Raw genomic sequence first — 16,149 nt, 5'->3', positions numbered from 1 at the left:
TTGCACAAAAGAACATTGATGAGCCAAAATACTTTTTAATGCCAGTAATAAGAATGAAACTCTGAATAAAGAGATGATCCATATTATCAGAAAAGGCTTTACTAAAAGTGAAAAAAAAGGTTGTTTCGATCATAGACTGAAGCACAGTTTATGTTTCACTATTCTCTCATATAATCTGTTTTGTGTTCATTCAAGTCTGTTGCTTGGACCTTCTCAAAATGGCGGCTTAAAGGGAACATTCCGGAAAGGGAAAACGGGTAACGGCAGCGCCTGCGCAGTGGCTCACTTCGGGTCCCTGTAAAGATGTCTGAGCAGGCGGGGAGGGAGCGGAGCGGAGGACCCGAAACAAACGGACAGAACCCACGACTCTCCGCTAATTCACCGGTCAAGGTAAGGGCAGGCGGCCCCGCACAGCCGCTCTGAAGGCACCGACGCCCGGCGGAAAGTTTCGGTCTTCAGACAAACCTTAGTAACGGCACGCAAAGTGGCTGAGTTTGTAATAAAACGCAGAATTACTGTGCAGGGCGCGCAACGCTGTGGCAGGGGCGTGTCCGCCATCTTGTCTGAGAAGTGGCGCCTAAACAGCAGCTGTCGCTCTGCGCACTTTCAGAGCCAAACGCGAAAATGGTGCAATAAACTGGCGTAATAACACAGCTAGTTTCGATATTTGTGTAGTACGGTCACTATAGCACGGCTTGGTCTCGCTCCGGCTCTGTAGTGAGCGCCGCTGTGTCCGCGTCTTCTGCTCGAGCTCGGAGGGAGCAGCCGCAGCTTTTTGTTGTCCTCCCCGCTCACCTCCCCCCTGCGCCTCTCCTCCTCCGTGTTTGTTTGGAAAGACTATCATGCGCATGCGTGTAACCATAGCGCTCATTTCTGCGTATGTGAAAGAAAATACGTAAAATTAACATTTCCCCCCTAAGCGCTTTATTTTCTTGCCATACACATTGAAATCTCACTGTTTTTATGTTCATTGATGTGCTGTAGCTCATCTCTAACACCGTCTCGTTTGCCGCCTTCTGCCTTCAAACCGCCACATTCAGACGGTCTGTTACTAACAGGTCGGCCCGGACCGTCGTGTTGTCACCGAGCTGATCAGAAAACATATTCTCAGTCACTATCGAGTAAACTGGACAAACAGCCCGTTTTCCTGCGAACACCATTTATGAAATAATGTTTTCAGTGTTTCTGGGCTGCTTCAGTCTCAGTCATCATCGACTCATGTGCAAACATTCTGGTTAATCCCATCTAATGTCTCAAAAGCGAAACACATCGGTCACTCAGGTCACTGGAAGGAAAACAGAAACTAAAATTAGAAACCATAGCAGTATCTGGTTTGTAAGTTCGAAAGCTTCTTTTAATTCCTCTTATAAACAAAGAGTTTAGATTTTCTAAATGTAAAGATAACCGCGTAAACAGTGGATAAAGTCAACGTTATACATTACAAACTGATTTATGTCTTATTATTGTTCAGCGTTTTGGCTAAAATAGTTTTTTTTTATGTATCGTTGTTTTGTTGGTAAAGCTTTTAATTTGTTAGATTTGTGAGTGTCAGCTATTTTTTTTAAAGTCTAGTGTAGTTCCCGTGTATTTCAAAGATAATTTGTGGGTTTTATTAACTAGTTCATTAGAAAATATCCTAATGTGTTGGTTGAATAGGTATTTTAAGCATGTGTAGTAATCTTTAATGTCTTAGATATCATGTATGGTGTAAACTTATACTAGGAAACAGTGGTATGAGATTGTTTTAATCAAGAATAAAAAAGATCCATCCAAGCATTTTGATTTTGTTTATAGAAATGTTCATGACATTTTAGTTTAAACTGTCTAATGTTTCACCTTTGTTTTACTCTGAAAGCCTGAGCATGTCTTCCTGTCCAGGCAGGTCGATGTTGTTCTGACGAGCAGGTGAGATGTCCAGCGACAGCCAGGGATCGATTAAGGGGGAGGCGGCCGTGATGCCTTCTCCCTCCACACCTGCCTCCTCTCAGGGACCACCCCTTTCTCCGTCCACCACCTCCAAACCACCTGAACTTCCAGGTATGTCTGTCTTTAGCCTGTCTGTGTCTGCTCCAAGGTGTAACCATCCATATTCCTGTCATCTGTCTGTGCGCATCTTAGTTCATAGATTGATAGATACAGCTGTCTGTCTCCCTCTTATCTGTCTCTCATCTTTCAGGTTTCAGGTTTACCTCTATGACTTTACTTGTCTGTCTTCTTTTTATCCTCTCTCAACTGTACATGTGAATGTTAAGGTGCATCTGTCTGTCCCAACTCATCGTCCCACCTGTCTGTGCCTCGCTGTCTTTTTAAGGTCACAGGGTCATCACCAGGGGTTTACCTGTCTGTTCCTCTTCAGTAAATAATCACTAAGCTGTATCTGTCTGTCACCTGTCAGTCTTAATTCTTAGTTACAACTGTCTGTCCCACCGCTATCTTCACGATGACTGTATATAGACCATTCTCCATCTCCGAACTCTCTGTCTCTTTAACTTGTCTGTCCGACAGATGAGCTGGTCCAGGCTGGATGGTCTAAGTGTTGGTCTCGGAGGGAGAACCGACCGTATTATTTCAACAGATTCACCAATCAGAGTCTGTGGGAGGTGCCAGTGCTCGGTCAGCATGATGTCATCGTGAGTACCGCTGTTTTTTCCCCAAATGAAAAACAACACTGTGGTGTTATGTTTACTTTTACTTCCTCATGAACAGCTTGTGAACTCAGTCTGAAACTCAGAGTAGAAAAGAGGAGCAGCAGAGGTTTCAAGATGCATCAATATCCTTTTTTTTTTTTTTTTTTTTTAAACAGATTTCATATTTACTTTAAAGTGATATTCCAGGATGGAACAAGTTGGGTCCTATCACAAGTGAAGTGGCAAAATTCAAAAAACAAAACACAAAAGGTTTCCAGTAACCTCTCCTGGGTTAGATTTCACCACGTGGAGAAACGGGAGCAGTTCATTTTAATGCACAGACCTTTCCAAAAAAGGATCCATTGAGAGAAGGTGTATGGGAGATGAAAATCAAAGTTTATTGTACATCTGACCAAAGGAAACTTAAAAACACTTAAATATTCTGGACATAAATCTTAAGGCCTGTGGTCAATGACAGTATGCGCTCTCTCTTCCGTCTCTCTCTCTCTCTGTTCACCAGCGAGCTCTGCCCTCCCACTTATCACCTCACCTGGGGAGGCCGTGCACACAAGAAAGCAATTAATACAAAAGGTGAAACATGACCAAGTGTGGCTCCTTCAACAAGGTTTAGGGCAGAAATTACCCCTAAAGCAGTGATTTTGTGCAGCAGAAGCCCAGAGCACTTGCACCAAACACCCCCTCCCTGCTCCTCTGCCGATTTCCTCTGCACTCAGACGGGGCCAATTTTTACTTGACCAAAAACACAAATAAACGGACTCCCACTGAAAAAATCTGATATCGGTCTGCATTCACGCTTTATTTAGAGAATTTTCAGAGCATTACTTTCACACAAAAACACCGCTAAATAAGGCTCTAGTTCTCATTGTGTCGTAAAACGGCGCTACCTCCGCTGCAGAGCCACAGCTGGCTACGAGGCGCTCGTCGCTTAGTGTATCAGTCCGCGCGCGCGGCGTGCCAGATATAAACAAACGCAGGTAGTCTGCCAGGATGAATTATGCAATAACAACGTAAAGATGAGTGATTATGAGAGCAAGGACGACCTGCCATTCACTTTGAATAAAGCGTGAATGCAGACCGATATCAGATTTTTTCAGTGGGAGTCCGTTTATAGACGAGCAGGGAGGGGGTGTTTGGTGCGTGCGCTCTGGGCTTCTGCTGCACAAAAACACTGCTGTAGGGGTAATTTCTGCCCTAAACCTTGTGATAGGACCCAACTTGTTCCATCCCGGAGTATCACTTTAAAGTCCCAGTTTGACATCTGCTGCCGGCTCTTTTTAACCACCTGCCGTGATGAAATGATTAAACATGTTGCTGTGGTGGGACCACTATGAACCTGTCTGTTTGTTTTCAGTCTGACCCTTTAGGCCTGAACGCTGCCCCTGCAGAGGGTGGAGACAGTAACCTTGGTAATGGTCAGAGGAAGAGGAGGATCTCTGAGGAACAGGGGGCGGGGCCTAACAGCTTGAAGCGAACAAAGGTAAAAATGTTTTGGTGTGTGATTACTTGGTGACACTGAGCCGGTGTTTGTAAGCCATCGATTGTGGCAGATTTTTCTCATCTGTTGAGGTTCATCTTGTTTGTTTGATGTCTCCAGGTTGAACCCACCACGCCCATCTCTCCCAGCACCCCTGGGGTCAAACCCTGGAACTCTGCCCCGGAGGATAAACAGGCTCAACCAACAGTGCCCACAACTCCAACCCCAGCCCCTGCTCCGTACAGACCAGCTGTGTGAGTACTGACGACATGGCCCAGTCATCATCTTTGGATTTTCTGCTCGTGATAAATCACTCTGCTCCTGCTGGAGGTTCTTCAACTTGTCTGTTGTTGTTTTCAGCATTTACTGGGATCTAGATATCCAGACGAATGCTGTGATCAGAGAGCAGCCGCATGCCAACCACCTTCCCCCTCACCCTGAGATCGAACTACAGAGAGCTCAGCTGGTCACCAAACTGAGGCAACACTACCACGAGCTGTGCCACCAGAGAGAAGGTACACAGATCTGATTACTGCCAATGTTGCTTGAAGAGAGATTATCTGTAATGTACAACTATGACACAAGTCAGGTGACAGATGCAGTGGATAGTGACGACGAAGGAGCCGACAACTGGTGACGGAGAGGCCGAGGTGTATGGTCAACACCGACCTCATCTGGGACTGGGATGCTGATTTGTTTTTCTCTCTCCTTTGCTGTTGTAGTCCTGACTCAAGTCCTCTCCCAGAACTTGTTGTCCACTTAAATAATGACAGATACTGTTTAATATTTTCTTTCCTTCCTGTAAAAGTCTGGGTGCTGCATGTAAATAATGTGGTTGTCTGACCAGTCGTCTTTCTCTCTGATGTTAAGGAATCGATCCCCCCAGAGAGTCTTTTAACCGATGGCTGCTGGAGCGGAAAGTGATCGATAAAGGTCAGGACCCCTTACTGCCAAGTGACTGTGACCCCGTCATCTCCCCGTCCATGTTCAGAGAGGTCATGAATGACATCCCCATCAGGTACGCAGCTATGATAACGACCCATTGATTATAATGATGTCAGAATTTGATGGTATTGTATTTTATGTATGAGTGATGTATATATTTCCATGTGTGTGTGTTTCAGGTTGTCACGTATTAAGTACAAAGAGGAAGCTCGGAAGCTCTTGTTCAAATACGCTGAAGCAGCGAAGAAGATGATCGACTCCAGGTGGGTGAAAAGAGAACAGGGAGAGTTTTATGGAGTCATCAGGCTGGTGTTGACAGAGTCCTGATGTTTGACCTCTGTCCCCAGCAGAAATGCGAGTCCAGAGAGCAGGAAGGTGGTGAAGTGGAACGCTGAGGACACCATGAGCTGGCTACGTCGAGACCACTCCGCCAGCAAAGAGGACTACATGGTAACCTCTGACCTTTGACCTGGTCCTTTTGTTGTCCTGTTATCTTCTGTGTGTGTGTTCAGTCTGTTTAAAGGATTATTTATCATTAACTGTGAAGACAGTGAGGTCCAGACACTGCTTGTTCTGTCAGTGGAAGTTTTAAAGACTTCATTACTGCATTAAATATCTTTCAATGTGTCATTTGTTTTAAAATCTTAAAACTACAGACACTGAAAGAACTTTTGGCAGGTAGAAGGCAACAGTTCAAGGTGCAGTGTGTAGTAATTAGAGTTTTAGCGACATGGAGCGTTCAGATGTTAGAATGACCCCATCTGTTGTTATAACATCACATCGCTAAGTGACTCTCAGCCTTTGCAGATCAAACAGGATCCTGAAGGTGGTCTCATTTATTCTGATCATCATGTCGATTGGCGTTGATGCTGAGGGACATGTCTCATAGCTGGAGAAACAACAGGCAGAAAGCTCCATGACAGACACATCACCCTCTGATAGCTCCTGTTCTGTTTGACAGAGCTAGCCTTCAGCTATGAGGCACAAATCCACCTCTGACTGTCAGAGAGAAAAGAAAACTCTCGAACAGAGAAATGCTTACATTTTTCAGACCATAGGTATAATAGTAAACAGTGCAGTTTAGAGCAAATAAACATTGTGACAGATAAACTTATGTTCTACCTTTACCTGTGGAGCAGAAAACAGCCAACTTCAGCGTCGTCTTTCAGACCAAACTTTTCCATTGTTGACTCCCAGCTTGGAAACTCTACACTGTTGTTTACTCTCCTTTTAGTTGTCTGCCCGGTTTCAATTCATTTCTTCCTGATCTGTTTTGTTAAAAATGTGATGGATTTACACTGGTGTGATGCATGTTTAGGATTCTCCTTCACAAAATTCTGTTATGTTTTCATATTTAAAAACGCATTTCGCTCTTTCTGTCCCTCAAAACCTGCTGCAGACAAACATGGCTGTGTATTATGTCTGCCTCCATTCCAAGGCGCAACGCGATGATGTAAATATGAAAAGCTTTTTTTGTAGCTTAGAAGAAAAAGAAAAATTTATGGAGATTATTGCCCACTTATTTTAAGATGCTTCATATCACCAGGCACAGAATCTTCCTGACCAAAATTGGGCGCCACAGACGGCTGCATATTTTATGACCGATGTAGGAAGTAGGGATGTACCGATCCAACTTTTCTGGTTCGATATCTTGGTTTTGGGTATCGACCAATACCGATCCGATACCAGTGTTAAATAATAACCTGCATGCCCCACTGTGAGATAAGACTGGTAATGTTTTGGGTAAAAGGCAAAAAATGAGTACATGGGGAACTACTTAACATTTATTTAAACTAGTGCTGTCAGGCGAGGCACTAAAAAATTAATCTAATTAATTACAGGATTTGTAATTAATTAATCTAATTAATCGCATTTTAATCTCATATCTGCTTAAGGTCCCAAAATAAAGAATTTGAATTACAGGACATTAAAATTACATTAAAAGACATTTAGAAATAAGGTGAGAATATGTACAACACATTTTTAGGTACCCTGAGGCATAAGGAACACACGAAAAGAGTGTTGTGGTTCTATCTTTACAAAATCTACACAGTCCTGCACCCAAGATAAGCTGATTTGATTTTTAGGACTATTTTTGCTTCTGTCACGTTTTTACTCGGATGTGGACACAATTTTCACTGCAATATGAACTTGTATACTATACCTATACTTCTATGAGGTCAGGAGAACGAGGGCTAAAGGCTAAAAACTGTGAGGAACTATGTACAAAACACTTTTTTCAAGTCTTGAATGAAAGAAAAGTGAAGTATTTTCAGTTTTACAAGTTCTGAACACACAAACTGTTGCTGATTGGTGCAGAGCAGCTCCAAGCTGAAACATGACACCAGGAAGATGGAAGCAAATTTTCAGAGAATTCTTTAGATTTAAATACAGGACAAATATCAATCATTCAGGGTTTTTTAGATGCAGTAAAGAGTGTAGAATTATCTGTATTTTACAGAATTTAGCAAGAGCAAACGGTTGATTTTCTGCAGATTTTCAAAAAGGACGTGTGAATAAACGAGATGTGGCCGGCAGTCCCCCAAAAGTCACTCTCGCTTTCCTCCAGTTTAAAGCATGTTGCTGAAATCAAGTGTGATACATCCAGGGACCGTCGGATATTAGAAAATCTGACAAAAACACCACTTGTCCACACGTGGACAAACGGTTTGTAAATACCAGACATTTGAAAATAAGTGCATCTTTGTTTGAACGTCCCGCAGGTTTGGGATCCAGATTTATCTGCATTAATTTTATTTTTTATAACGCGTTAATTTACGGTGTAATTAAATCATCTAATTAACGCGTTAAAATGACAGCCCTAATTTGAACTAAAAAAAGTTAATTGTTTACCAGAAAAAAAAAGCTTCTAGGTGTACACAAATTACCATTCAACTGTAAACATTTATTCCCTGTAGACTGGTAATGCAGCAAAAAAAAGAAACTGCATCAGGGGTAGCATTTTGAATCAAGTAGCCATAAGTGCTGGTTAAATAAAGGCATAGAGCTGTTTGCCTGGATCGGTCCCTTCCCACCAATAACGGTCCATCTTTGAGAGGCACCGATACCTGATACCAGGGTCGATATTTGTGCATCCCTGGTAGAAATAAAGTCCTGTCTCAAACCCGAGCGTGAAAGCTACCTTCATTTTTCTCCCTATGGCGGAAAAAGTGGACTCTGTATCCTGTTAAGCTAGTATTTAATCATCCAGCAGAAACGCCTTAACCATCTTAATAAATGGTCAAATGACCTAATACAGTGGAAGAAACACGATAAACACGACCTGAAATGTCCGCTCTCATTCACTGCCACATATTAGCCATGTTGATTTAAAGAACACAAGTCGCCTTTGCTGTGACGCCATGTAGACAAAAAAAGAGCGTTCTAAACAGCTGTACTGAAAACAGACACTTCTTTGTATAAATGTGTGCCCTTTTGTGTTGTATAACATGTAAAACCAATGACTGGCATATTCTACAGCCATTATCAGACAATGTTCGGTGTTAGTTTTAAAAAAAAAATAACCTGCAGTATACCCTTTTAAAAGACAGCAACGTAAACAAAGTGTTTCAGACACTGGGTGAAATAAGGGTTTTTAAATAACACCAGTGAAAAAAATAATTTTTTTGAGCTATAAATCATAGAAAGCTTCAACGGGGGCACCAGAAATACTGAAACCCCCTCTTTAAGTTGGGTATGAGAGCTGTTGATCCACCTTATGCTGATGGTCCAGTAATTAGGCTGAGTCTTCCCCAGGGTAGAATTAAGCCGCGTTTCCACCAAGCAGTCCGGGTCGGTTCGTCTCGGTATGGTGCGCTTTAAGCGGCGTTTCCACAGACTCATCCCGGGACGGATCCCTAAAAACCGAGACGAGCCGTCCCACTTTTTTGGGACCCTTTCGTATGGGTGCCAGACTGAACCGATCCGCTCTCGGGAGGTGGAGCAACACACTGCAGACGGTTGATTGGTCAAAAGAATCGTCACTCACCCCGACAGCGGCTGCATTTCTCCTGGCAGCACACAGACTTCTCTGAAACGAAGCTTGATTGCACTTTGTAACAGAGAGTTACATGAAAATCATAAAGAGGACGAAATGCTGCATGTCTTCTATCCGTGCTCTTTGTTTACTGTGTCGCGTTTTCTTCTTTGTTGGATTTAATCGCGGGGTAAGCTGCTACGGCGTCGCGCTATTGTTTACCAGCTGTGGCTTCCGGCATGCGGCTTACACGCCGCCCACCACGAGAGGGCACAGTTTGCTGTGGAAACGCAAACGGGATGAGACTTTACTGTCCCAAACCGTCCCAAACCGTACTGAACCGACCCGTACTGCTTGGTGGAAACGCAGCTTTAGTGGTGAAAACCTCAGCTACCACCACCAGCTTGACACTGGTGAGATTATTTGCCTCACTTGCTCTGTTTGTGTTTTCTCTTCACTATACCAACATGCTGTGTGTGTTCGTGTGTGTGTGCAGGACCGTTTGGAGCACCTCAGACAGCAGTGTGGTCCTCATGTCACCGCCGTGGCCAAAGACTCGGTGGAAGGGATCTGCTCAAAGATCTACCAGCTGTCTGCAGAGTACAGCCGCCGCCTGAGACAGACACATCTGAGTCTACTGCAGGACCCCCCCACAGGTACAGACACACACCTGATCCCTTCACAGAACACCTCCAGGCTGACTCTACTCAGTGTGTAAAGTTCACGTTCTGTTTGTGTGTGTGGTTTTAGAGGCCAGCGAGTCCCCGCAGCAGTCCAGGTTGGTCTACTGTTACCCGGTGCGCCTGGCAATCCCCTCGCCCCAGCTGCCTCGAGTCGAGCTGCACTTTGAGAACGACGTAGCCTGTCTGCGCTTCAGAGGAGAGATGGTCAAAGTCAACAGAGGTCACTTCAGCAAACTGGTCAGTACCACCAGGAGTGCTGGGAATAGAAGTGGTTCCAGGAGGGTCTCTCTCCTTTCCAGGTTTTAACCTGATTCAAGAGCACGACATCAAAATGTGGAAAAGTTTGGTTTGATTCAGTTTAAACAAATTGAGGACTGAATCTTTCAAAGCAGCTTCCCAAGAACAAACATGTTTTGCCTGTGCTTTACTCAAATTTAGCGGGCCTTTGGTTCACAGAAAATAAAAACATGATGGGGATTTGTAAGAAGCAAAAATGCCAGATCTGTCAGGTCTATCCTCAAGAGAGAAATAAGCTTTGTAAAAATAGAAAATTGGGTCTGACTGATAATTTCTGATGCTTGGAGTGTAAAGCAAACATCTGACTGTCTTGGTCTCTTTGTGTCTGTGTCCAGGAGCTCCTCTACAGGTACAGCTGCATAGACGATCCTCGCTTTGAGAAGTTCTTGTCCAGAGTCTGGTGCCTCCTGAAGAGATATCAGGTGAGCCTTCTGTCTCTCCTCCCAGCATTCACCTGGTCTCAACTGGCAGTCTGTCTGTAAACACAGCCCAGTTAACTGGCTGGTAAAGTAATGTGTGTATGTGTGTGTGTGAAATGTTCAGGTGATGTTTGGCAGTGGTGCAAACGAGGGGACAGGCCTGCAGGGGGCGCTGCCTGTACCTGTGTTTGAGGCGTTGAATCGACAGTTTGGAGTCTCCTTTGAGTGTTTCGCTTCTCCGCTCAACTGCTACTTCAAACAGTTCAACTCTGCCTTCCCAGACATCGACTGCTTCTTCGGATCCAGAGGGTGAGACAGTTGTTCGACACACCGCTTTACAGCTTGTGATGATTATGTCTTCTGTGTGAGTCAGCACCATGACAGCAGTATCAGCCATGTGTGAGCTGTGTAAGCCGACTTTAAAACACTCTTATCCAGTGTGCAGAATTCCGGTGGAGTGTTTGTTTTATTAACCCAGTGTGGTTGCAGAGGATCACTATGTCAGTGTGTAGTGTTACAGCTCTGTTCTTTGTTTTTAGGCCGTTCCTGTCCTTCTGTCCGGTTAGTGGCTCATTTGAAGCGAACCCTCCGTTCTGTGAAGAGCTGATGGACGCCATGGTGACGCACTTTGAGGTCAGTCTCTTACTTGGTGCCATGCTCATAAACTTCAGTGCTAATGATATCTTTAATTGCTCTGAATAATAAATGATTTCAACAGGATCACTGAAAGTATTTTCTATTTTCTCACTATGAGGAAAAAGATCTGAAGCATCTATTAGAGGAGGGTCATGTGCTTTTGTTTGTCAGTATTCTGTCCCTTTGTTGCCTCCGTAGAAGCTTCCATGAGCTCAAAAGAATCTCTACTCTTTTCTCCCTGGTGTTTTAGAAAACCCCTATTTCAGCCTCTGTCTCCAATGCTTCACTTGAGCATCTGTCTCTTCGAGGCAAACCGCCCCCATCCCTCTGATTGGTCAGCCTTCTGAGGGGAGAGCTTTAGGTAGACCCTGTGATGGTCTTCTGCTGTTTCTAGAACAAAATGTTTTGACCCAAAAATAGAAATAAAACATTGCTGTTTATTCTCTGTGTTCATTTCTTGACAAAGAATATGACAAAAAATATTCACCAATGAACCTTTTTATAATGAATGAAAACTAAATAAACAGACAGGATGACAAAGACTGTGACAAAATATTGTCAAAAAATAAAGACAAGAAAAAAATGTTAGCGAGGGCCTCAGGCACGTAGTGGGACTGGGTTGAATTAAAACTTTTTTTTTATCAAGGCAAGCTCGCAAAAGGTAAAAGGTAATTTACTCTGTGCCGGTTTGTAGTGAGTCTCAGTTTCACTGTAAACAACAAGTCACACAGTCTTCACTCTGTCTTTCTGCAGCCGTATAAAGCTGAAACAGATTTTCTTATTTACTCCCAATAAATCTTTTTAAATGAGCCAAAGTGATCACATCATGTGGGTTTTAAAAAGTGAAGAAGAGATGAGGACTTGACTTTTTTTCTGCTTTCTAAACTGTTCTGCGCTGTCCTGTATCACGTGGAGAGGTCACTAGGTCTGCATTTATCTGTGTCTCTCAGGAGCTCCTGGAGAAGTCCTCTGAACCGCTCTCCTTCATCGTCTTTGTCCCCGAGTGGCGTGACCCCCCAACCCCAGCTCTGACCCGTATGGAGGCCAGCAGGTTCCTCCGTCACCAGATGAGTGTCCCGGCTTACGAACACGAGTATCGCTCCGGGAGCCAACACATCTGCAAGAGGTACTGATTCAGTCCTCAGTCACACATCTGTCTATACAGCTGAGTTACATGTTTTTACATGTGTGCATGTGTGTGTGTGCGTGTGTGTGTGTGTGTGTTTCAGGGAGGAGATGTATTACCGGGCAGTCCACGGTACTGCAGTGCTCTTCCTTCAGAACGACGCTGGTTTTGCGAAGTGGGGCCCCACCCCAGAGCGATTAGCCGAGCTGATGGCCGCGTACCGCCCCTCGCCATCCCGTCCCTCCTCCATGTCCTCTCCTGGCCCCGCCCATAGCAACCCTGGTGACAAAGACTCCACCCCCAAACCCCCTGAAAGGACATCAAGTGGAATAACTTCACCTAGCGCCCACGACAACAACAACAACAACAGCAACAACAGCAGTAGCAGCAGCAGCAGCAGTAGCAGCACCAGTCCTATGGACAAGATGGCCGCCGTCTAGAGTGTGTGGGGCTTATGCGTAAACCATACCCCTTTACCTGGTGGGATTAAAGGTGTTTTTCTGTTCTGCAGCATTAGTTTGTCCTGAATGTCGTCTCGTCTGTCCAAAATGTCCCACACCAGCACCTGTAGCACACCTCAACCTAAGTCCTCATGCCCACAATGCCGTTCTGCCACCATCGCCAAAAGGGGGTGGAGCCAGATTGTTACTTAGAGCCGGATTTAATCATTTGTGTCGTCTATCGCCCACTGTGTCCCCATTATCTGATTGGTTCCCTCACATCAGCTCCTCTGATTGGTCGACGCTCTCTGGAGCGAGGTCTCGCCTGCAGCTGAGTGGACTCCAGGTGTTCCTGCCCCTGTCTCCAGATTCACTCAGCACGCGGTGAAATGTCGGCACTCCAGCAATAAAACCCTCTTGATTCACCTGTGATGTCACTGGTCCTCTAGGTCACTGGAGGGCTCCTGATTGGTCCCTACACCACGGGGCTTGGTGATTGGTTGATATGGCAGCTATCGTTTCTATTGGACTCGTCTTTCTTTGTCGTGTTGGACAGAAATTAACGGCATGCCTCTAAAGCCCCGCCTCCTTAGGACTCTGTGGCCAATCAGTGTGGCTCGACCTCATCAGACTGTGATGGATTGTGGGAAACTGACTTGATGGCCAGCAGGAGGAGGCGGAGCCTTCACAGTAAGTTATTTACTGTAAGAAAGAGGCTAAAGTGGGGCAGAGGGGTCAGGGGGACAGAGGCCTCGGCAGGCTTTGATGCAGTGTGGTCATGGTGAAGGAATCTGATCAACAACACGAGGGAGGTGTTTCTGGGACATGTGCCGGGCAGGGCAGCAGGGGGAGCTGTTGGAGATGAGTTGTGAAGTGCAACCTGTCTTCAGGAAATGAGATTTCTCCTGCTTCTCTTCTTTTTAAGTGCAAGAAATGTAAAAACAGAGCCAAGGTTGTGGATTTTAGCAGTTATCATGTCCATAGTGTGCTTGTTGACAAGCAGAGCAGTTTCGGACATTTACAGCAAGAACAGTAATCACTCGACCAATAGTCACTCATTGGCTTTTTATATCACTTCCTGCCCATAGTTGATGTAATTTTCACAATCATGCTTTCAACGATGGCACAGAGTTGATTCATAACTCAAGAAACTGTTAAACGATTGTTTTAACACATAACTTAGATTCATTTTTTTTCCCTCCAAAAATGTTTTGCTGTCACAAACTGTAAATTTTATAAACTTTTGACTAAGTTTAGTCAAACTTTCATCATCACCGTGTCGTAGTTTCTGCAGTAACTTTGAAATGAGATTAAAGTGCTGAAAAGCTGCTCCAGGAACTAGCTGCTTGCACACTTTCGTAACTAGACTCCAACAGCTAACCCTCTGCCCTCTGATTGGTCGATGAGTCGTCCGATCAGGAGCCTGTTTCCGCCTGACCTCAGTTTCTGCCCCAGCATGTAGATACTGTACAGTTTAACTGATATGAAGTCTGTTGATGTTATTTTCCTCATCTGCTGTTAAATTGATTGAAAAACAAATGGAATTGTTTTTTTATTTGATTTAATTTAACATTTTTTTAAGATTGAGATCTGTTCTCTGTATGATACAGCTTATGATAGTTTGTTTTAAACTAAACCAAAGTGTTATTAAGAAAATCTATATCTTGTATGTAAAAGTAGAAGTGTGTATGCATCAGTAAAGTCTAACCAGCAGATACTCCTCCACCTTATTTTTATAATTTTCAGCTCTTTATGTATGTGACCTTCTTTTATATGTTTTTTCTTTTTCTTATTTGTTTTTAAGTTTAATTTTTTTTGCATGAAAACTTTGGGACTTTAAACAATGTTCTTGTTTCTCCTCTTGATGTTCTGGTTTTTAGGCCGAGTCTTTGGGCTGAGCAGTGTCGCTGCATCACAGAAATGAAAACACATATTTAAAAGTTTGTTCTGGTAGGATAGTGTCGTCTTTCCTGGCTTAGGTCACTATTTATCCTCCAGTGCTTTGAGTAGCTCTCATTGTAAAATCCAGGATGTAAGTAGCACTGGTCTGTTTTTGAGAGGGGCAGAAGGAAAAACGTTTTGTTTTCTTGTGTGAAAGCTTTTATTGCATCCACAATGTGCAGTTCCTATGCATGCGTGTAGCTACTTGTAGTATCATCTGTTATCTCCACCCTGCTAGCTTCCCGTTTTTTACCGTTGATGGTAACTTTGATAATTAGGAAGAACAGATAAGCCCCCTGTCTGCGACAAAGTCTCTGAGACTCACACTACTTCTCTGTGAAATATCAAGGAGTCTTTTCATCAAACGAGCTCCCAGGATGTTTCATTTGGCTCAGAGTAAATCGTTTTCTTCAAAAGCATGGCTGAAACCTTATATGAGGAAGCAAGTGTCAATAACTGGAGCAGCTATGATCTGCCTGGCAGTGCATCCAGCACAGTCTGTGCTTTGCAGCGGTTTCTTGAATCTTTAAGCGCCACCTGCTGAGTTGGTTTCTTCGACACAAAACTCCTCCCCCCTGCATGCATACTGTTTAGCCAGCAACCAAGATATTAAAGGTGTGTTTTATGCACCAAATTTTACTATACTTGTAAAAATTGTAATTGAAACAAGTGCTTTTCTGTTATTGCTACAAGGCTCATAATTTTATTAAATATTGATAAAACAGAAAATGTCCTGTAAAAGAATTGCTACATTACAGCTTTTATGATTAACCAGTAAATATTTTAGTTTGCATTAAAGCTCCTGTGATGGCTTTTTCTGGAGACATTAAACAAACATCATTCTCTCCATGACCTTACAAAGCAAAGAGAAAAACAATAATAGACAGTAACAGAAAATAAGAATTTTGTTCCCTAATCTAAAACCTGTTTGTAAATATAGAGTGAGGCTAGATGTGGCGACACTGCACAGCAGCGAAGGCGGCCATGTTTGTGTTGGGGTCCTCACAGCTGGAGAATGTAAATACAGTCTGTCCGTCATCCTGCCTGCAGACAAACTGCAGCTTCACTCTCCCAGTAAAATATATCCAACCCCCACACTCAGCCGTCCTGCTTTTCTTTATTGTTGTTATCTTTGAAGTAGATATTAAACATCTTGGTAAGTATGTTTGCAAACACACAAAACCTTATAGAATAGAAAATTCTTATCCATGAGGGGAAATTTAGGAGTCACAGTGTCAGTCAAGAAAACAAAAGTAAGAAAGTGTATAGAAAGTGCAAAAAGGTCCATAAGAATATAGATGCTGACAGCTTTTCCATCATTCTCCAGTTCAGCCAGCCTCCACCTCCACATGGTCCAGGACTGAGCTTCTTCAGCAGTCTGTTCAGTCTCTGTCTCCTGGATCCTGTCTGCTCACAGCAGGGGAAGCTCTTCCAATGTGGTGTTGGTGTCTGGTGGTAGCTCCGTTAGCCATGTCTGTGAATAGCATAATGCTACTCTGCCTTCTAGGTTAGCACAGCTAGCTCATCCATCTTACTGGAGATAGATCTTACGTTCCCAATAACG

General features: G+C 43.8%; 1 protein-coding gene across 3 annotated transcripts; it reads left to right on the top strand.

Moving 5' to 3' along the window:
• Positions 1–290: 290 nt before the first annotated feature.
• Positions 291–14,502, top strand: pcif1 (phosphorylated CTD interacting factor 1). 3 transcript variants are annotated; one of them, XM_074673319.1, is made up of 16 exons: positions 291–390; positions 1,879–2,037; positions 2,506–2,630; positions 4,000–4,125; positions 4,243–4,376; positions 4,483–4,637; positions 4,993–5,140; positions 5,247–5,330; positions 5,418–5,517; positions 9,540–9,699; positions 9,794–9,963; positions 10,359–10,445; positions 10,567–10,751; positions 10,982–11,075; positions 12,029–12,204; positions 12,308–14,502. In XM_074673319.1, exons 2-16 carry the CDS (start codon positions 1,911–1,913, stop codon positions 12,642–12,644), a joined length of 2,208 nt encoding a protein of 735 aa, XP_074529420.1. In that variant the 5' UTR covers positions 291–390; positions 1,879–1,910; the 3' UTR covers positions 12,645–14,502. The 3 variants fall into 3 exon arrangements, with proteins under 3 accessions (XP_074529420.1, XP_074529399.1, XP_074529408.1); XM_074673298.1 differs by having other exon boundaries at positions 5,415–5,517; XM_074673307.1 differs by having other exon boundaries at positions 296–390; positions 1,883–2,037; positions 5,415–5,517.
• Positions 14,503–16,149: the final 1,647 nt, after the last annotated feature.

The sequence above is a fragment of the Halichoeres trimaculatus genome, unplaced genomic scaffold, assembly GCF_033239565.1.
Source record: "Halichoeres trimaculatus isolate MK-OKI-2021-1 unplaced genomic scaffold, fHalTri1.1 fHalTri1_scaffold_1, whole genome shotgun sequence".
In the NCBI taxonomy this organism is placed as follows: domain Eukaryota; kingdom Metazoa; phylum Chordata; class Actinopteri; order Labriformes; family Labridae; genus Halichoeres; species Halichoeres trimaculatus.
The sequence above is the reverse complement of the archived record's forward strand: the minus strand, read 5'-3'. Positions and strand labels throughout refer to the sequence as shown.